The sequence below is a fragment of the Semicossyphus pulcher genome, unplaced genomic scaffold, assembly GCF_022749685.1.
Source record: "Semicossyphus pulcher isolate SPU_LCO1_2020_fin unplaced genomic scaffold, fSemPul1.0.p SCAF_21, whole genome shotgun sequence".
Taxonomy (NCBI): domain Eukaryota; kingdom Metazoa; phylum Chordata; class Actinopteri; order Labriformes; family Labridae; genus Semicossyphus; species Semicossyphus pulcher.
In genome coordinates, this window is record NW_027211695.1 from 7,449,436 (window position 1) to 7,471,845 (window position 22,410).

Below are 22,410 nucleotides of genomic sequence, written 5' to 3' on the forward strand. Positions count from 1 at the left end.
TTGGGGAGCCTTTATTGACAGAGAAAGGCGAGGATAGTGTCAGAAACAAGGGAAGACAGCAGAGGACGACATGCGATAAAGGGCTGAGGGTGGGAGATGGGCCCAGGACTGCCACATCAAGGACTTTAACCTCTGAATATGGGACGTGTGATTTAACCTCTGAGCTAAGCAGGCGCCCCAGATCAGAGTTTCTGTTTGTCAATAAATGTCTGTTAAGTCACTATCTATCACCAAAATGAGGTAACACAATGTTAATAGAGCATATGGCCCACTGATGAGAGCCTTTGCATTTGCAGTATTACAGACTGGGTGTCTGTGGCGACATTAACGGAATAAATCACAAGCAGCGCCCAGTTAGCGACGCGTTTTCCATCAGCCAGCAGTGGTTGGTCTGCCAGAGAGGGTAGGCGGAGCTAAGCGGCTGCTTTTCCGGTCTCTGTAAGTGTTGCGAGTAAACAGTAATCTACTATGGCTGACCAAACGATGGATGACGACAGATACAACTTCAAAAATACGTGAAAATCCAAAGAAAAAGAAACAAATTCGACGCTCAGATGGAGGCAAACAGTCGACCGTCAGCAGGGAAAATAAAGAGTTGCAACCGGAGCCAACCGTGGACGTCACTCATGCAACACTGTCTAGATATCTGGGAAGTGTGCTCCTGCAATTACCATTTATCGTCACAGGTGCTGCTAAAGAGAACGAAACTGAGATCTTTGAGATTACCACTTTAATGTTAGCATGCCAGAGTGACGACCTAAGATAATGAATATGGTAAACAGTTCACCTACTTAACATCGGTCAGCACGGTTATTCTGCGCATGTTAGCATGTTGATGTTAGCATCTTACTCAAAGCAGCGCTGAGCTTGCATACTGTTTTGCAGGGCTGCTTCATGGCTGTAGCATTTTAGTTTAGTGTTGTAAAAAAAATTACATTAACTCAAATTTAATTGCATTCAGTTAAAATATATGACAGTGAAGGCAAATATCTGGAAGACAAGCATCTCAAAACTTGGACAAATGAAACAATAATTGTGAAACTGAAACTGTAAATGTGTGCTGGCCCTTTAAGAGAAACTCCTCAAATGCCTTGAAATACCCTTAATGTAAAAGGTAGATATTTGGTTGTTTCAGTTGTAGCTGCTAAAATTGACATACCTCTTTAGTGATATATCCGTCTTTATTGATATCATACAGGTTGAAAGCCCAGTTGAGTTTTTCCTGGATTGTGCCTCGCAGGAGGATGGAAAGGCCCATCACGAAATCCTGCAGAATGCACACAATGTATCATTTAAAAACTCCCTTTATTGCAAACAATAAGTCCATTAAACAGAAAGAAACATCAATATACATCATGCTAATTAAATGATTCATCAACATTTCTGTGAGGATATCATGTCAGGTATTCATTAAAAGTGAATGATGAAACAGCGAGAGTGCAGACACTTTAAACCTAAAATGCCTCGTTATTCAAATTATTCGCTGACTCATCATTTTTGTCGGCCATCAGGGGAATCCCCGTACTCTTGATCCGAATGGACCGAACATTAGCCAGTGAAGCTGTGGTTTGGCATAACGACAGCTTTTCTGTCCTAATAAGCAAATATGCTTTTCATTAATATTAATCAGGTGTTGATCGCGAGCCAGCTCGGCTTGTTTGGGCTAAATTAAAAATTACTGGGGTTGCAGGTTACGTAATGCTCCGGTGTAAAGCCTCAGTTTGCTTACCTCAAAACTCACAGAGCCGTTGTGATCTGTATCAAACGCATTGAACAGGAAATGTGCGTACGTTGAAGCATCTACGGAGAGAAGGAGAGATCGGCCGTGATTACAGCTCAATCAACATCAGCAGCAACAACAAAGAAAAGGTTCAAAGGAAAAGTTGTGTCCTCTTTCTGAACAACTTCAAAGAAAAATTGCCTTTTTCCACGATAACAAAGAACAATACGCTTAAAGCAAAGAGTTTTATCATTGTTTCCACTGTTGTGAGCTATTATATTAACCGGCCTGCCTGTATTTCCTCTGAACAGATAAATCAAAGCCTTCCTAATGTTTTCTCTCGTGTTCCTCGGGTACAATCTTTGCATAATGATAAGAGGAAACAGCGAGCCATTCCAGGCTGCGTTAATACTCTGTCCCTTTTTCTTCACAAACACATTCTCTTGGATGGAAGTTTAAGTCAAGAGTGCTCTCGGTGCCACTTTTGTAAACATGAGTGAAAGACAATTTGTGTCCGTCCAGCTCACAGAGGAGATAAGAACCAACTGAAAGAGGCGAGACAAGCCGCAGAAACAAAGAAGGAAGGCACAAACCTCCTTGCGGGAAGAACTGCGCGTAGATGTCTTTAAAGGTTTCTTCGTTGACGACTCCGCTGGGGCATTCCTGGAAGACAAATTGCATTCATTCAACAGGTATATTTAACACACCTTCCTGAAGTTAAATCCCTACCTTAAATCTGAGGATAAACTGTGTCAGAAATCGTCCAATATACGAGAGAAACAAGTGTCACTGACTCTTAAACAGGAAGAATATCAGACAACGTATTGTGCATTCAAACTGTCTAGAGGGGATCTTTTACGAGGTTGAAATAAAGCCAGCCCTCCAATTAGGCCAAACAACAGGCCTAAGTAAACATGTCATTTTAAGAGATTTATTAGATGACAAATAAAAGTGTACTCCTGGCTGTGTCAAGTCCACCATGACATCACTTTTGGGTGTTGGTAAAGGTGGGACTGCCCTGAATTTTTCAACGAAAGAGGGCGGTCTTTAACTTCTACGCCTCTGGAAAGTTGAGAGTCTTATTTAGCATCCACAAAAGGTCTGAGTACAAATTAACATACCAGTGCTGTCAAAATTAACACGTACATTTTTGCGATTAAATTGAAATATTTAACACGTTAATATGTAATGTGTGAAGTGATTACTTCCTGTGGCAATTCCTGTGAGTGTTGCCAATTTAGCGACTTTCTCTCTCCCTCTTGGCGACTAATTTCTAAAAAGTGACTCGCTACAAATTTAGCAACGATTTTCAGACCAGTAAAATGTATCATATTGTAATTGGGCGAGAGGCGGGGCATAAGCACTGCCATCTGGAAATCTTAATTTTAATTGCTAGCTATGTCATAGTTAGCTAGCTGTTAGCGCTTATCCTGTTGAGGGTCGCAGGGGGGTGGGAGGTTGCTGGAGCCTATCCCAGCTGTCATTGGGCGAAAGGCGGGGTACACCTTGAACTGATCGCAGGTCAGTCACAAGGCTGACACATAGAGACAGACAACCTTTCACGCTCACACCTACGGGCAATGTCAGCGTCACCGATTCACCTTAGGAGCATGTGTTTGGAATGTAGGAGGAAGTCAGAGTACCTGGAGGGAACACAGTAAGGCCCACTTCGTCCGAACGGGGATTCGAACTAGGAACCTTCTAGCTGTGAGGCAACAGCGCCGACCCACTACTTGTTTTCAAAGCTATTAATGCAAAACCTTAACGATAGCTCTGTAGAGTTAGCTCGTGCTATGCGATTACAGAGCTAAAGTCCCCTTGCCGACGCTCCGTGACTGCCACCGAAAGTAGATCACCAACGGCCTTTACTAAACTCCTGTAGACAAGAATAGTCTATGGCTGTGCAATCGTCATTAGGCCCAAGGAGGGCAACAAAGCTGGGTGTAAACATCAAAACAGTAAAACTTTTACTAACAAACACTACAGTGACGCCCATTTCAATAAACCCAATTATTCCACAGTAAGAAAGCTATTGCAGATTTGGTTTTCCCAGAGGCTTTAAACTAATCCATTTGCTGTATCATGATCGTTTGATTCATCTGTCTAGTGAAAGATACCTTAATAATCGTGATCATTCTCCCCCTCAAGGATTTGATGGTTCATTTTTGTTACTTCCAACCTTTCTCCGACAGGACACAGCCGATAAACACTTGTGTTCAATGTCATCTTATGCAAACCATTCAAGCCTCGATAGATATCTTGTCCAAGGCCATTCACAGCAACCCACCTGTGGTTGTCTGGGAGCATTCAGTCGAAAACCCTGAATACTCTTACATAACACCTGAGAGAAGGAAGCTTTTGTGTCTTTTGAAAGAAAAAGACGGACCAAAGACTCGGTGGATGACCTTGCTTGGAGCTGCGTGGTGATAAAGGCAGCTAGTTTTGCAGGTTCAATTTCTTCTTGCTGCGAGGCTGCTCCCTGCACGCTCTGCCAGGATATTGAATCTTTGGAGCAGAGGAAATGCTTCGCCTATATGGACAATTTCAATTTTTTCTTAACAGGAAAATAAACCATGGCCAGGCAGTGGTTGTAGGAATGCAAAGATAAGGCAGAGACTGTAGCTTGGGTGTATACAACAACATAAACAACCTTTGATACAGAGAGGAAAGTAAATGATATTATTGACTTACATATTAGCTTAGGGATTAGAAGCATTTAAGGATGCTACATCACAAGTTCAAAGGGATTGATTTGAAATCAATCTTAAGATACTTAAAGCCAGAGATTTTCCTGGTCAGTTATTAGCCCCATTTCTCTGGCATGATGGGCTGTGAAAGAGTATTTCCTGCGTTAGCAACAAAGCACAGATCAAACTGGGTGTCTTCCTTCCTGTGACCAAGCCTGAACAAGCACTTTCGGAAACAGAGCTATGAGGGTGAAAAAATAAAGAGGCAACCTTGTTGTCTTGCTTCAAACGGGCTCCTTGTGTTTCAAGCTATGAGGATGCTGCAAGGTTTTCTTTTGCGTGGGTCCCCTGACACTTCTCTTCTGTTGTCTCACAGACCTAGATTCATATCCTATGGGTTGAGGTGAGGTCAAGAATTTTGGGGGAAGTTCAGGAGACAGAATGAGAACAAGTCTGTCTCCGAGTTGTAGTTTGGCAGCCTGCAACCTGATTTAATGAAGTCTGAGAGTCTGTGGAGTGTTTGGTGCTGTTCTTGTAAACTGGCCTATAAATCCTAATGATGTTGAGGGGCAAAAGCAATTCTTCATGGTGGGCAGACTAAGTAGCATCCTAATTAAATTGGCAGTTGTGGGATGGATTGAGAACACTTATTAATTTGTTCGAAAATCTTGATTTTGCCTTTTGATGAATGTTACTGTCGGGGAAAAAGGAGCAAATACATTTTCAGGGAGGGTTTGACACTTAAATAAACGTATTTGCTGACATGCTCAGAGTCAGATGAGAAGATTGATACCACTCTCTCATAACAATGGATTAAATATAAATACAGCTAGTGGACAGTTAGCGTAGCTTAGCATAAAGGCTGTAAGCAGTGGGAAACATCTAGCCTGTCCAACGAGCATTCTTTCCCAATTGCTACACCTAATCTCGCCTCATTTGCTGTATTTTTAAAATTTTGATGTATTGGCTTTCCTAGCCAATCACAACAAACACTGGACTTAACCCAGGGGTCGCTGTTTCAGTCCTGTGTAAAACCAACTGTCATTGTTGACTTAAGTATTTTTGGTATCTAAATACTACAAGCAAGAAGTTTGGTTCCTAAACCACTCAATTACATGGCTAATTGTTAACATTTGCTGGTTGGCTAGCTTGAGGAAAAGATCTTGGTTAAGGCTGTCAGTAAGCTTGGACTTGTACAACGGACCGGGCTCCTGTATTCCTTGTTGAAACAAGTACCTGGCTCTTGGTGAAAGAGCTTCCGAGCAGAGAGCCCTGAATGTAAACAAGAACAGGCCAATCAAAGCACAGTAGTACTGGCCAATCACAGCACAGGAGGATGGGATTTGGTGGAGCTGTTCTAGGGGGAAAAAATGTGATTTGACGACAAGCAATGATATCCGGTTTGTGAGGTTGTTAGTATACCAACATGCACACAATGAAATGCTAGCATTCTGATGTTTTGCAGGTATGTTTAGCATGTGAGCATGAAACATCAGCTATTTGGCCCTGATATCCTTTTGGTTTAATGTGCTAGCATGCTAACATTTGCTAATTAGCACTCTAACAAGTACATAGCTCTTGGTAAAAGAGCTTCCTCCCAGACACTCCTGAAAGCAAATCCCTATGCAACAGCAACGAGCAAATTAAAGCACAGTAGTACTTGCGAATCACATCACGGGAGGATTTGATTTGGTGCAGCTCTTTTGAGGAAAAACTATGCAACTGACAGCAAGCAATGCTAGCTGGTTTGTGAAGCTAGGAATGACAATGCTAACATGCTAATATTTTGCAGATTTGTTTACCATGTGAGCATGAAACATTTGCTAACTGGCATTGATATCCCTTTAGTTAAGTATGCTAGCATGCTAAAATGTGCTAATTAGCACTCAGATAAGTACATGGCTCTTGGTAAAAGAGATTCCTCACAGACACTCCTGAAAGCAAATCTGTATGCAACAAGAACGAGCCAATCGCAGCACAGGAGGATGGCATTTGGTAGAGCTCTTCTAGGGAAAGAATATGTATTTGACGGCAAGCAAAGCTAGCTGGTTTGTGAGGCTGATAGTAGGCTAACGTGCACAATACCAATACTAACATGCTGATGTTTTGCAGGTATGTTTAACACGTGAGCATGAAGAATCTGCTATTTGGCCTTGATATCCTTTTAGCTTAGTGTGCTAGCATGCTAGCATTTGCTAATTAGCACTCTACGTAAAAGTACAGGTTAGGCTGATGGAAATAGCAAAAAAATCTGCTTACCAGCAACTCTAACACTCCATAATTAACACAACGTCTCATTTTGTTTATCCGTACAAAAAACTTAGTTCTAGTCGTCAGCTGGTTGCTATGGCTGCTTACTTTGTTGTATGCTAAGCTAAGCGATATCGATCTTATATAACCCTTGCAAGAAAGTGAATAGAGTACTTCTAACTATTCCATCGAGTATTTCAGTTTAATAACTAATTTCAGAACTATATTCCAGCAAAGACTGCAGAAATGTTCAGCACAGGGAGAAAACCTTGAACATGAAACAAATCCACTCCAAAAGCAAGGTTCCTCCACAGCGTGTGTGTGCATCTGAAATACAAGGTTTATCTTTGTTGTTTGGTAGAGCTCCTGTTAATTAGAGCTTTGTTTATGTTCTACAACATTGCAGTAAACGGGTTGTCAACAGTCAACCTTTTGTTGAAGTAGTGCTGGGAAATGTCATGTAATTAAGCATTTAAAGTGAGGAGGGGGAGATTATTCAAACGTGTTATTCCACCTCGATTGTAAAGTCAGTGAATGCCTTTGTGTGTATGCGCACAGATGGGCAATTACACCTGTCAGCGCTAAAAACACCCTGATTAAAAGTGACAGTAATATATGAATGGCTGGGTTCCAAATCAGCTTCTCATCTCACCTTGCTAACTCATCCTCTCAAACCTGAAGGAAAATTAAAGGTCAGAAAACTTTGATTGTTGAGCCGAGTCTCGCGCTGGCATAAAAATTCTGATCGGATTATATCGGATTTTTTTTCCCCTGCCTCGTGATGATATTGGCGAGTGCGGCAGTTTTTCAATTGAGAATGAAGCCGGTGTATTATCGAGTTATCATCACGTACAACACTGTGCCCCTGCAATTCAATTTAAAGTTCAGTGAAATACTCAAACTGAGCTGATGCCTGCACTGCCTTAAGCTCCCGTCAGGAGAAACTTTGATGTCGCTAAGCTAAAAGTCAGGACCTCATTCACTCACTGTTCTTTATTTAAGTCATTAGGATTGAGCTGTTTTCTTCTAGCATTCTGTCTGCATCAGCAAAGCACTCATAGATGATAACCATTAAGGACATGAAATAATTTACATTTATCTACATCTGTCCAATCTGATATATTGGGCGATTGCATTAATAATTGTAGTATGTTGTAAAGGTCTTTGTATTCATTGATATGCTTGTAAAATTAGCTCACCCTTGGTAAGAAAATCACAAATACAATAAAATCCTCTCAGAGACCAGTGAGGCGACTCGGCAATATACCTGCGAACAGAGGCATCATGTTTGATGGAATAGAAACTGTGAGATCTTAATCTAATGCCCGAGGCAATGCCCTGCACTGTGAACTGTGAAAGCCCAGCAGATTTAAGCAGACGTGAGAACAATATTGTGTTATTTCCTGTTGTCTCGGGTCAAGGGATTTATGAAACAATGAGTTCTCTCATTCCTTTAAGGTGGCCTTTGATCGAACGCCACCTTAAGATCAACTCCCAGAGTCCTTGTTTTGGTGTCTGCTCGACATATTACTGGATGTAACACAGCTTGAATTTGAGCACATGTGCTACAAGTGAATGACAAGTTTGTTTTCAAGACAAATGACCTTCTTCTGCCGACCGCATTAAAAGGTATTTGATTTGCTTCCAGACCCTGGAAATCAAGGACAAAGGGCCGAATTTCTCATCTTGGGAACCACGCCAGCTTCTATTAGTCTGGCTGGCCTTAAAAGCCGCCTTTATTCCACCAATGTCACCGGGTGGGGCGAGACAGAGATGAGTTGTTCGACCCTGGCTGTTGCATGGACAAAAACTATTAAGTAGCTGTAATTTAAAAAGCTGTAAAGGAGTGTTTCTTTTTGTCTAATTTGGACTTCTACCAAAACAACATTTATGTAATGACACAGCAGTAACTTTAAAAAGGTTTTTCTTTTGCACAAACTTACTGTAAACAGCGATCCTTACTTATGTTTTGAACAAGGTTACATCATGCACATATTAAAACTTCACAATAGCGTGCTCCAGGAAAACTTTGCAGAGAGAAAAACAAAAGCAGAAGGCTAAACAAGTTTGGAAAAGAAAATGCTTGCAGACACTGCATCAACCCAGGTTGTCTATTATTTAGTGAGGACTGAAGGTGAGATGCTATGCTTCAGTTTTTAATATCAGTAAACATTAGCATGCTAGCTGACGACATTTTGAATCCAGACCAGTTTAGAATTGACCTGGATGAGCTTGTGGGCAGTCAGTGGGGAAGTAGCTCAGTCTGTAAGGACTTGGCTTGGAGGGTTGCTGGTTCCGAGTCCTGTTCTGCATCAAGTTTGGAAATTGATCGTGAATCCCCAACTGCTCAGAGATACTCCTGTGTGCAGCCCCCCTCTCTCTATTAATGCATGTCCATAGGGTCCTGTTTGTGCATGTGTGTATTTTGGGCCGATGTGTGCAGCATGTTTCTGATAACAGAGTGGAAAAATTTTATTTCCCGGAATTTTCAGGGATTAATAAAGTATATCTTCTTCTTTAATACTGGATCTGAAGCCCCTCACATTTCAGAAAACCTGAGCAAAAAAGACTTATGCAGGGGCGGCATTTTTTTTACTCTTTCTATCTTCACTAATATCTACTTCGACTTCAAAGTTCTGTGTATATTATTCAACTTTAAAAAGTAACAACAGAGTGGCAACATATAAATCTTCCAGGCTTAATTCTTTAAGGACTCAAAATGATGACGTATGTCCAGAGCGACAATTTATAGTTCTAACAAAAGGAAATGTGCCCCATTGAAATGAAAAGAAAACTATGAGCAGCCTTATGCAACCAAGCTGTAACCTCCGGTGTTAAAAAATGAAGCCAATGCGGAAGTGCAAAAAAATGCAGTTCCTCAAGTGGCCACTTGAGGCTGGCTCCAGAAAACAAGTAATAACATTGCAGCAGATGGGAAAATGCCAATTTTTACAGCAGAAATAAACATGTTTACAGCCTGGTACAAAAAAGGTTTTGTTATAACTGGCTAATTTTACTGTTCAAGATAAATGTACAGGGTGTGAATTTGAACACACCCGTTTGAATTATTAGCTTCTTACCCGTAGCTGGCCTGGTGGCTTCAAGCTAAATGGGCGTGTTTCAGATTCAAGTGGCCCGCCCAAAGGCCTCAGCTTGTTCGCACTCCACTCTGGAATTTCCAATATGCCGACCGCCAGGGCCAGGTCCACGGCCAGGGCCTTTTTACAGTCTATGGTTGCAACACTTCCCAAACACTTAAGACACTTTAACACATAAGTCCTGCCTCTGACAAGGCAAAATGCTCATAAATCCTGGGGTGGCCAATCGGATTTTAAGGGGGGCCAAGGTCAACCCTGGCCACCCCTCTGGATCTGCCCCTGCACACAAGATTTATTTTTGACTTGTCAGGAGCGTCTAAACAGGAATAAATAGGCCAAAAACTCCAGCTTACGAATCGAGCCGCTTTGCTTAGCTGTACTAAATGCTAGCATCAGCATGGCAACATACTTAAAGATACTATGTTAACATGCTGAAGATGATCTAGCGGTTATAATGTTTCCTGTGTACACCTTCCTAGTTTGGTGTGTTAGCATGCTAACGTTTGCTTATTATTATACATTAACACAAAGTAATCTGGGAAGACTCTTTATATCTTACTGGATAAGTTAAAACTTTGACACACTGGTGTTAATAAGTCAATAAGAGTCATCCTCTAGGCACCATGAGGGTATTAAAGAGTTTCATGTTAATCCATCAAACAGTTGTTCAGCTATTTCTAGCTTCCAGTGGTGAACTGATTGACGTCGCTGTCCCTACAGCATTGCTTAAAATAAAATAAATCTGTTAAACAAAAGATGGTGTCTATAAACATGTATAATATTCTCTCCCTCGGAGGAACTCGGGCAGAGTGTGCGGCACAAATTAAAAGCCTCATTAGTGCACTCCTTACCTCTTACTCTGTCTCAAGTGGAAGCAGACTAATGGGCAGGCTTTGCAGGGACTCGGCTGGAGCATAGCGCGGGCTCAACAGGAAACCGAGGCCTCGTGGGACTTCCACTATCACAGGACTCTTTCTACCCTGCTCGCTTTCATTGCCAGACAATTTGGGTTGAGTTGATTCTGGGTCATCTCATTACGCCTCACACCAGAGGTGACAATGAGGTTTCTATGAGCTGCTTCTGGAGGACTTTGACCTGATTGCTCATCAGTTATCTTCCACGATGTGTCCCAGATATGACCTAATTATCTTTGGCACAGTGAATACGGGACAGACATTGAAATTTTATCTGGTAAGCACAATTGGACTTCATTGGTTTTAGCTCAGTATGCAGCTGATTCAGCAAAATAGCATTCAGAAGATGCTTGTTTTTAATTTTCTAGCTACAAAAGCAGGATAGAGGCAGATGGAAGGGAAGCTATAGAACCTGTAACACCCCTGCCTCCTATAGATGTGATAAAAAGGAATAAATGAAATGAAATCAAAGGGAGAAATGTCCAGGAAGGGGATGTCCAGCAGAGAACAAAGCCCACATAGATGTACATTATGTATGGTACTGAGGTTGCACTACGGCCTGCTCACTTACGTTCTTGAAGCCGCGGTAGAGGATCTGTAGCTCCTTGCGGGAGAAGCGGGTCTGCGCCTCAAGGCTCTCCAGGCCCTCGGGGCGATGGCGGACTGCGGATAGTTCGAGCTCATCTTCAACGCTGTCTGTAGGAGGAGGAGGAAGGCGGTCAGATGTGCTTGAAATTTGCTTTTTGAGGAAAGAATTTAAGATATCTCCCGGTTAATTCTATTAGATAAATAAATAAAACTCCAGTTTGAAGCCTTTTTCTACCTTCTCATATATTATTTTCAATGTTATTTAACAAAATCAAAGATTCTTCTTCTCTACACTAATAGGACAGCGGATGTAATTAGACTTCCTGCAACTCAAGAACAAAGTCCTCGTCCCCTTCATGACGGAGTGCGCCTGAACCCTGTGAAACTTTTTAATGGGCCTGTAATGATGGCAGATGCTGTCTGGGCCCTGTCACCGACCGTACTGTCCTTGCAGCACAGCATTTGGCTTGTCTTATTGGCGCAGGGCCTCTAACATACCTGAAGTGTGACACAGTGTCTAAATGCCTCATTAGCTTCAAGGGTCCTATTGTGGTCAGACGCTGCCAAAAGGCCACGTCTTCTGACAGAGCACAATTAACCTGCTGCTATGGAGTCAACGCTTTGTATTCAAAAGGGATGTATTATAAGCTGTGTGATCTCATTCTCATGATCAAATTAGGCAGGAAGTTGTGTTTGATTTCTGCTCCAATTCCATGTTTAATAACAGACATCCAATTTGTGTGTTCACCTATGAAAATATTACAAAAACAGTAAATATATTCTTTAAAATCTGCAAAATGAATGTAGAAAATCAGCTTTTCGGGAAGAAAACCTGCAAAATAATATCAAATCACTCATTCAATAAGCATTCTTTGTACGTCGTCAGCTGCAAAACCACAACACTCTGTATGCGAAATATGTCGATAACTATTTAATAAAAATGGTGAATGTTGTCGCTAAAATCCAGCTGAAGCAATCATGTGTAAAGTTGATATTGAGTGCATGCACCCATACCAGGAAGAGCCACAGAAAGTATTTTAGACAACAATAACAAAACGACACAGAGAGAGGGATAGAGAGAGACAGAGAGCGAGCCTGTGAAGAGCCACTTGCTTTGATTACTGGAGGATGACTTTTTGCCTGTGGAGCATGGAAAGAGCCTCATGAGTCGAGCTCTCACACCGCGCTTGTGGACAATCTGAGGGTAACCTGGGAAATACAGCGTTAGGTCTTATGGTTACCTGGGCAACTCAAAGCCTCAGTGCATTCTGGGAAACTGAACATGCAAGAGGAGGGGGGTCCTAGTCGTTGTTTCTTCAGGACAACAACACGATCGTATTTTGCACGGTATTAGCTTAAAGCTGCCACAGGTAGCAAAAGCAGACTTGAATGTTGCAGACTTTGAAATCCCAGAAATTATGATTATATAAGAAAACACTGTGTGTAAACTTAACCAGCACATACAACTGGTTTGGAAAGAGTATTTGTTGCTACATCTGTTGTAAATCTGCTGTAAGCTACAGTAGTTACCTTGCTCCGATTGGTGCATTAAAAGGTGAGCAGCTAATATTTGGCTAACAGCTAGCATGGGCGTGGAAGTGACGTAAGCACGGGGATGCTTCAGGTTAAATAGCAAACGTTAGCATGCTAAGAAACTAAAAATATAGGTTTGGATTGAAGTTGCAGACAATAAATACATTTATAAGAAAATAGGCGTATCTGTATGTTAATCTATAGAAGTAAAGTACTAGTTCAAGGCTGCCTAAATATGTCGTCAATGTACGTCCTCAGCAACTAGTTCACTGGGTTACATTACTTATTTACAAGTCTCTTAGCACACAGTAGGTCACCAGTGTAAAGACAAGCTGCAAATGTGATATGGAGTCGATGACCTCACGTGGGAGTGTAATTTAATATCTCATCAGGTGTCAACTCCTTTCACACATAGCCGAGTATGCTCCTTCACTAAAGTGTATGGTCCTCCTCTCGGGGTAGTAAAGGTAGCTTGTTACCTGACTTGTAAACTAATCTGGCTTGTTAAAGGTTTGGACGCATGACCACAATACAGAATGAAACATATTAATCACAATTCGTATGCAGCACCACTGTGATTATGAAAGTCATTAAGCAGGAAGTAACAAGTCCACAAGCCCATTTCCCTTCCCGCTCTGGGCTATTCTGAAAAATGCAGTGTGAGGATTGATAGCAGCAGCAGGCTCTCAAGAGCTGCAAACCGTTTGTCAATCACGCCAAGACTCAATTAATTTCAAGGCCCTGATAGCAGGTAAAAATAATAGGTGAGGTAGAGCTCAAAGCATGTTTATAACTAGACAACCTAGCGCCACAATGGCTGATGGGGAGTCTAAGGGACCTCCATAAACCTGAGCTATAAAGGGACATAGCGCTAGCAGTTACATCATTAAATAAAGGCTGGGAAAAATTGGTGTATAAATCTGCAACCTGGTCAAGCAACATCATGGAGGTCCAGTGGAAAATTGTAAGCAGAACAATGACTCAGTGTAGAAATACAGGGCAAGAAAAAACTAAACATGAAAAATAGTAGGAGTGGTGTAAGTGTTCAGGAAGTAGAAATGTTTTTGGCCATCTTCAACATTGATGAAAGTATAGTTCATTATAGAGTGCTGGAGTCAAAAGTGGCAAGGCCGCAAATTATGTATGTTTCCTTTAAAGAGAGGGCAAATAAATGTATAAATAAAATAGAGTCCAAAGCCATGCTAACTGCCTACTAATGCAAAGCACTGCATTGAGCTAGCATGCTGACAATGACAAGGCATGGTAAATCGGTAATAGTTTTACCATTGTATCACCATTGCCACCATTTTGGTTTAGCCTCTTAGCATAACTTTTAAGCTTTTAGCACTAAGCACAAATTAAGGCTGTTATTAACGGGAATGTCATTAGTTTTGTCAAATAATAAATAAATAAGTAAAATAAGACTGCAGCCATGCTCACTGTCTACTTATAGCAAAGCACTGTGTTGAGATAGCATGCTGTCAATGGCAAAGCTAACACTCTGATGGTCAGAGGGTAAAAGGTGTACCATTTTCACCAAACTGGTTTAGCTCCTACGCATGCTAACATGTGCTTTTTAGCACTAAGTAGCTATAGCTGATATTGATGGGAATGGCATTGGCTTTGTCAAATAATGTATGTTTCTTTCAAACAGAGGCAAATAAATCGATAAATAAAATAAGAATGAGAGTCTATAGCCACGCTAACTGCCTACTTTGGCAAAGCACTAGCATTGAGCTAGCATACTGACAATGACAAAGCTAACATTCTGATGGTCAGTAGGTAAGATGTGAACCATTTTCTCCATATTGGTTTACCTTCTTAGCATGCTACCATGTGCTTTCAAGCACTAAACACAGTACAAGGTACAGCTGATATTGATGGGAATGTCTTTACAATGACATGAGGGACATGAATGTCTGGACAAATAAATGTCAATCCAACAGTCAAACATCGTGGGAGCACAGAATTCTGAACAATTTATCCTCTCAGCACTCTGAACAGCCAGTTCATCAAACAGTGGTTGAGATACATAACTATAAATGCAAAGTCTACATCATGCTAGCATCTAACATGGTTAGCAATTATATTACCTAAATCCCAACATTATGGGGTACAACAAAGTCCTCAAACAGTGAAACACACTGTCAATTCTGTTATGTTTCACCTGTCAGTTTACAGCCAGTTCTTATTGCCCTCTACAACAACGCAATAACTTTGAGATTTAGAGGATTTAGAGACACAGTGAAGCCTCATCTGTTCTTGTTACTCGCCTGACACACACCTTCCTACCTGAGTGGAGAGGAGACGTCTGAGTGTCCTCACTGAGGATAAACTAGACAGATGTTGCTTTTATTACCAGGTGATATTAGTCTTGACAGCAAGCCGGTGTGTGACATGGAGACATCTTTCCTTGCTTGGAGCTCAAGGACAATGTGATAGACTTCTGTATGTTCTTCAGCAGCTGAGCAATGAGTGTGTTCAAACTACAACTGAAAGAATTAATGTCAGTAAAAAGCTAAACGAAATAAAAACTGATCTCTAAAGTGGAGTGAAGCAGAGTGTGAGTGACACAGGGTTTAATCAGGCAGGAAAAGAGCATGCAGTCATGGCTGTCTGATTAATGTTTGACCTTTTACTTTATTGACAAAATGGATCTGACGCCTCAGTATGTGTGTGATAATGTGTGCTGTGCTTGCTCTGGTGGCCTTACCCACAAAGGTCAAAGGTTACCATCTTGCTGGGTAAAACAATCAAAACATAAAAGTGGTGTTGTCCTGAAGAATCAAGCAAAAATTACGGATTCTTTAGAGTCACTGATTCAATCATTACGTGCACACACATTAAGTCATGCCACACTTTTGCCTTCCTCGAAAGAAATAAACAGACGGTAGGATGTTGTTGAGTGACTGCTGCCGTAATGGCAGCGTGCAGCTGAATGTACAGCTCATCAGAAATGTAATTCATCACCTGCTCGGTGTAACAATGCTGCCTGTTCCGTTTGAGCCTGCGGCAATACAAGAAAATGAGATTGAATGGAGCTATAAACAAGGAAAAATGCCTCAAAATATAGTTCCTGAAGGAGAAAGTGTAGCCTGCTTTGAAGACTATAGCCATAAAAAACGTCTACTATAGCATATTTTTCTTCAATGGTCCGACAAAAATGCAACTTACCCTGAAGAAAAAAGGTGAGAATAATGACTCCCCTGATCGATCATAGTTCAATTGCTGCACTCCCTCGAGGTTTGGGACTAAGGAGTCATTTATTTTAAAGCTAAAATAAAGCCAGAGGGCAAACCTCACAAACCCCAAATCAATCGGATCCATACAGCCAAAACAAATGGCTCATACATAGAGCTAACATTTATATTACGTCCAAATTACAATGTCTTCAGCTGACCTCACATGGCTGCTTGCTCTTCATAAATGTTGGGTCAGTTTATGTGCTGAACGCACAGTTTGATGTACACTGCTGCTGAGCTTGCTGCTTCTTTGAGGGTGTATGTTCAATAAGTGCAGCACGGAGGCAAATGATGCCCTGAGGGTCCACATGGGATGGATGATTAAATAAAATAAGTGCAAAAGCCCCTTACTTGGCATGAGATTCAAATTAGAGTTATTAAATGGTTCTATGATTGGGGAATTTTTGGTTTAATCTGTGTGAAATTAGCCGATATATTTGATAGCATCAATCAGACCCTACATTTTTTTTACCCCTGCTTTCTCTCTCACTAAGCAATTAGCCTTTCTTCCAATTGTATCAGCTTTAAATAGTGTAGCTAAATCTGTGTGTTATACTAGCACTATGTGTCTTTTCTCAAGAGCCTCTGTTGGTGTGTATTTGTGTGTGCGTCTAAGCAGAGGTCTTAACTTACGCAGTTTATCTCCAGCTCCTCGCCGTTAATTTAGAGCTGCGGCGCCAAAAAAGGCGGGGCTCAATAAAGTAGGCCATGACACCAAGGGAGCACACAACTTATCCTCTGACAGTTTACATGATAGTGTTACAGGCTGCACAGCTTCAGTAATGGTCTGGAAATCTTTGAACACTCTTTGACAGTGGCTCTATGTTACACTTGGTGGTTGACTTAGGCTAATTGAATGAGTCCCAGTGACCTCTCTTGGTTTCACTGCATGCTTTGAATAGAAAAGCCTGTTTCCACTCAGGTAATACGAAAAGCTCTTTAAATAATCAAAAAGCTAAAGCATGGGTTTGAAAATATTACATTAGTACCCTGAAATCATTCTCAAATATTTAAGTGAATACAAATATCCTCACACACACACTAACATGCTTATTTTTGTTGGAACAAGAAGTCTATAGCAATGCTAGCTGCTCTGCAAGACTGTTCTTGGGGACAGTATTGCTGTGAGCTAAATGCTTACATCAGCTTGCTAACATGCCCACAATGACAACGCTAATATTTAGATGCTTAGCAGAAATATTGTTTACTGTTTAGGGCCTTTGTTAGCATGCTAACACTTGCCAAAAAGCCTTAAAAACACACTGGATACTAGGTTTACTATATTGACTACCTTTGTTAGCATGCTAATACTTGCCTAACAGCCTTGAATACACACTGGATACTAGGTTTACTGTATTGACTACCTTTGTTAGCAAGCTAATACTTGCCTAACAGTCTTAAATACACACTGGATACTAGGTTTACTGTATTGACTACCTTTGTTAGCATGCTAATACTTGCCTAACAGCCTTAAATATACACTGGATGTTACGTTTACTGTTTTGATTACCTTTGGTAGCATGCTAATACTTGCAAACAGCCTTAAATACACACTGGATACTAGGTTTACTGTTTTGACTGCCTTTGGTAGCATGCTGATACTTGCCAAACAGCTTTGAATACACACTGGATATAAGGTTAACAAAAAAATTACAACATTTAAATACATGCTAAGTACCAGAAGTACAGTCTTAGATGCACACATACATTATACATGAGTCAATATGAGCCTCCTTTATTGATTTGTTGTAGAAGCTAACAATGGCATTGATACGTTGGAATCAGAATTAGCATTTATGCATTTCTAAAACTGCCTTAAATGTTCATTTAAGTATACCTAATGAATGTAAATTTAACTTACAACTAAGTGTTAGTCATTGTTCTATATGTCTACAATAATTAAGGTTATTATAGAGGCAGTAAATCCCTGATGACCTCATCAAAAAGCCACTACTAAGCGAACAACCCAAACAAATGTAACACCTGAGCTTGTCTTCAGCTGATCTTATCTGCCCCCGAGCTCACTCCTAATATAGCCTGTATTCAGTCCGAGCAATAAAACATTAGAATAATCAACCACCAATCTCGGGGTATCAAGTTCTTCTCAAGGCTGCACTGTGTGCACTGCTGTCCAATTAAGGGCAAAATATGTAAAAGCGGCCATAATACACATATGGATGATTACACTGGCAGTAAAAAGCAGCATTATCAGACATGATCAGAAAGTTACTTTCTGGCTGACTGGTGTTTAATATCTTGCAGAAATTGGAATTGATATTCTTCGGCTTCGGTTTGAAGTTATCACTGCTTCAGGCACAGTGGAATAATTTTCTGGGACATTTAGAGCCCCTTCTGTGAGTGATGTTATCATGCAGTGGACACCAGTGCTGCCCTTCCATCTTTCTGCATCTTAATGTGACTCTTTGCTTGTGGTCCAAACTGGTTCCTCGTTCAGAGGCGATAAATTACTCTTCAGAGATTTGGTCCTTGGGCACTGATAAGTAAGCAATTTCGTCGTGAGACTGGGTCAGCCTTTATCAGGATTCCGAGCCAACACATGATACCAATGATAAGCAACATGTTCCTCCAAGTTATGTAGAGTGGCAAAAGCCATGTTCTGACATCAATCTCTCAGATAATACCGGTAAGAGCAGATGTTTATGGTGCATTTTGGGAAATTGTCAAGGAGCTGAATTTTAAATGGGACCAAGAAAATGTCTGACTTCATGGGGAGTTTGCTCCCAAATATACTTGCTACCATTTGTTCAAATATATATTAAAGGTCACTTTAAGAGGAGATCTCAACAGTGCATTGACTGGACTGAACTTTGTATTTTAAAGTGGCTGGTATAGAAGGAGTTTAAATCACTGGTCCCCAGGTATTAATCTCTTAATACCTTAATCTGTCTCCTGCACATCTCCAGACAGATGGTATCAAAGTGAAAATGAGGGAGTCACTGCCTCTTTCAAAAGATCAATCAGAAGATCCATCCTTTGCCAGCTAAAGAGAAATAAGAGCCCAGCACTGTCATACCGAGTCAAATCCGTACCTGATGGCTGCTATGAACTTATTATCTAATCAGATAACGTTTAGGTCAAAGCTAATGATTGTTGACATGCTATGCAGACTGGTCAATACCTCTGTCGATTTCAAATTTAAACTCTCCCATCTTCCTAAAGGTCAACTCAGTATTAGCCGCAGTGTACACACGGAACATTTAGAGAAGGTCATATTGTCATATGGTCAATTACACAAATGCAAAGGCAGAAGCCTTTTGGGCAAATTAAATCTACGTCAATCAGCACGAGTTAGAGGATGGGAGACTTTTTACTTTGAAGCCAAATATTTATTGGGTTCGCATGAGGACAGCAGGTTCACTTTAACACCTCATCATAGTGTTAAAGTCCCGAGGCTGGATGTTGTTTTTTAACGAAACAGGGACAAATGTGACAGACACTTGGCAGCCAGCAATTAACTGAAATTAAACCCGGCAAGACGGGGGGGGGGACAAGGACGGCAGACGAGCAGGGTCTGGCAGCTTGGCCAGTTGTGGATATTTATTCATGTTGGCATGAATCCCAACGAAAAAAGTGATATCACTCTGACCTGCTCGCTTAAAGTCACGCCAACGCGACTGGCATAAAGAGGCTGCCAGCGGAATGCTAAATTGGACGGTCAATTACGCATCTGCTTTCTGCTTATTTTTTCCAAACATAAGGTGAAGAAATTGATGTGAATTGATTTTAGATGGACAGGTTCATGGAAAAGGGAACTTGTTATATAGCTAGATGCAAAATTAGGCGGTTTATAAATGTGTTGTGATGAGTTTTCGGCTCATGGGCAAATGGGAAATTTTGGATATACATGCTTTTCAATCCTGTCCAAATTGAAAAGCAATGAGTAATATTGTGCGTTCAGCATTATTTGAGTTTAAAATGTTCACAGTACGCAGAAAATAATTGGAAATGGGTGGGATCTACTTGTTTAAAAAAGCTGGTGACACCATGTGTACTGGAAAAGACTGTTCACACCCTTCCCCTTGAAGAACTTAAATACACCAACTTCCATCAAAGACCGAACTGTGAAAAGGTGAAAGGAAGTGCGAAAAAGAAATGCATCTGCCCCAGGACAGAAGATTTGAAACATCTAGCTCCTCCGCAAAGGCTGACTCTGCCTTTCCTGAGGTGTAATGAATATAAATACCTCCTAATGCTCCGAAACAAATTAGAGCTGAAATCCAGAATACCAGAGCTGCCAACACTGGACATCTGCTAGTTACAATTCTGCGTTTTGCAAGTGTTAGATCTGCAGATCCAAGTCAATAAAAGAAAAGTAATTCAAACACAGACCCCGCTGTGTGCAGAGAAACGCTCATTTTATATCAGATGAATCACATGCATGGACAAAGAGGGAGGTAGATACAGAGCTGCCATTTGTTCCCATTTGTTGGGCGCAAAAACAAATAAGCCCAAAGATTGGAGACCGTGAGAGCGATATGTCACTGCTGTTATTTAATAAAAACAGCCTCCAGGACCTTACGGCAGGCTGGAAAAATGGAAATCGACTTAGGGAGGCATAGGACGGCCGTGTCACTGCTTGGCTGTCTTTAAACCGAAGCCAATTGGGCTCACTATTGAGACCACAAAACCCAACATTCGTCCAAGTGTCCTGAATGCAAAAACACTGTTTTGCATTTCAAATCTTTCTGCAGTGATATGAATTTATTCATCCAAGGAGGTACGTTACATCACGTTCCGTGCTTTACTGCCAATGATCCAAATAAATCTGTCTTTAAGAAGACTGGGAATAAATTTGTGTAAATATCCAAATGGACCAAAGCCATTATTTCTAACCCTCGGGTTAACTAGGCAAGACGGAAACCCGAAGCAGTAGCCACCACTTTCTGCCATTAGCTAGTTGGCTTCGGTATAATATGGATCATTTTCTTGCAGTGGTTAAAATCACTGTTATAAATTTATAAGAAATATGTGTCTGCAAGTCTCAGAAGCTAATTTTTCAGCCATGAGACGGTCATCAAATAAGACACCGTCCTTCGCTGTTCTGACTGTGACTGACTGCAGCTCTGGAGACTGGGTGCCAAGGTTCTTTATGAGGGGGGGGGGCTCACGCTGGTTGTAATGACACGCCATCAGGGGGCAGAGGCATTTATTGGAATCAAGGGGAAAGAGCAGACGTTGCTTTTAATTGCAACCATTTGTCTCCTGGAAGAGTTTCAAGACTAAAAGAAAAGCTTGGAAGGAGAGGTCCTCTGCCCTTTTTACTTCTCTTATCCAGAATATTACGGGTAGAAATGAGGACGTTCTATCACGCATCAGCTTTAGGTAGAACACATACTCAAAGAGGAGAGAGTCTTTATGAATCACATGCAAGTGAGTCATCCGCATTCCATTTGTTGACAGGAAACTCTCACTGATGCATTCACAAAAGTGCATTAATGGATTTATGGATTTTTATTCCGACATGATATTCGCTGTTTATATTTCACATAAACAGCTTCAGCTCCCAAAGCAAGCAATTGGGAAGAAATCTAATTTTCTCTGTGCACTGCAGCTCAGCCAAAAGACAAACAAGATATCCGAACTGGGGCAGACACGGCATCTGTTGTCTTTTGAGACTGTGGATCAGCTCGCTTTATTGGAACAAAATTGGCCTGCGGGGTTGATTACCTATTAACTTAATACTTTTGTGGCGTTTAATCACTGTTAGGGGTAAAAGGTGGAAACCACTTTTGTGACAGAATGATTAACAGTCTGCAACACCAGCTAATTTCACTCAAACAAGTCTGTGTTTCCGGTGGTTTTCTTTTGCGCATGCAGATCTTTGTGGTTTAATAAAAGTACCACCACTTTTTTTTGGGGTGTTTTTGGACCGGCTGGCATCACAGCTAATGGTGTACGATATTTGATCGGACTCGGTGCATTCAGTGCTGTTTCAATATCCTCTAGAAGTTCCTGGTAATGAGATAAGCTCACTGTAGATCCAAGTCAGCACTTTCAACTCCAGCGTCCCAGTTCTCTTTACATTAAAATGATGAAGTTTGCGGAGAGACCAGGCTATTTCCATCTTGATATGCTATCCTAGATTAATAGGAGGGATGAATTAACTCTTTTGGTTTGTGTAAAGTCAGAAAAAAGGACGGTAGCAGTCATCTAAGGATATTAAAAGGGGACTATAAAGCCTGGAATTGTCTGGATTCTCCTGCATTATGCATGAGAACCTATGTCTTTGCTTTAATTATTAAAAATATTGTTGCTGTATTCATGTGAGAAAATAATTATTCATTTTGTTGGCTAATTATAGTCATGATTATGCTGAATGAGCGGTCGTACAACCTTGATTGAAAAATAAATACCACA

The 22,410-nt window shown here is 41.1% G+C and overlaps 1 protein-coding gene across 3 annotated transcripts in view; it reads right to left on the reverse strand.

Moving 5' to 3' along the window:
* The window catches only part of kcnip4a (potassium voltage-gated channel interacting protein 4a), a 158,549-nt gene that overhangs the window by 1,686 nt on the left and 134,453 nt on the right, over positions 1-22,410 (reverse strand). For 2 of the 3 annotated variants that reach the window (XM_069672100.1, XM_069672101.1), the window contains exons 2-5: positions 11,241-11,365; positions 2,314-2,383; positions 1,730-1,800; positions 1,160-1,267 (exon numbers count right to left, since the gene is read on the reverse strand). In XM_069672100.1, coding sequence (XP_069528201.1) covers positions 1,160-1,267; positions 1,730-1,800; positions 2,314-2,383; positions 11,241-11,365 — 374 coding nt within the window. Of the gene's footprint in view, positions 1-1,159; positions 1,268-1,729; positions 1,836-2,294; positions 2,384-11,240; positions 11,366-12,370; positions 12,467-22,410 lie in introns of all 3 variants that reach the window. The other variant, XM_069672099.1, reaches the window with a different exon arrangement.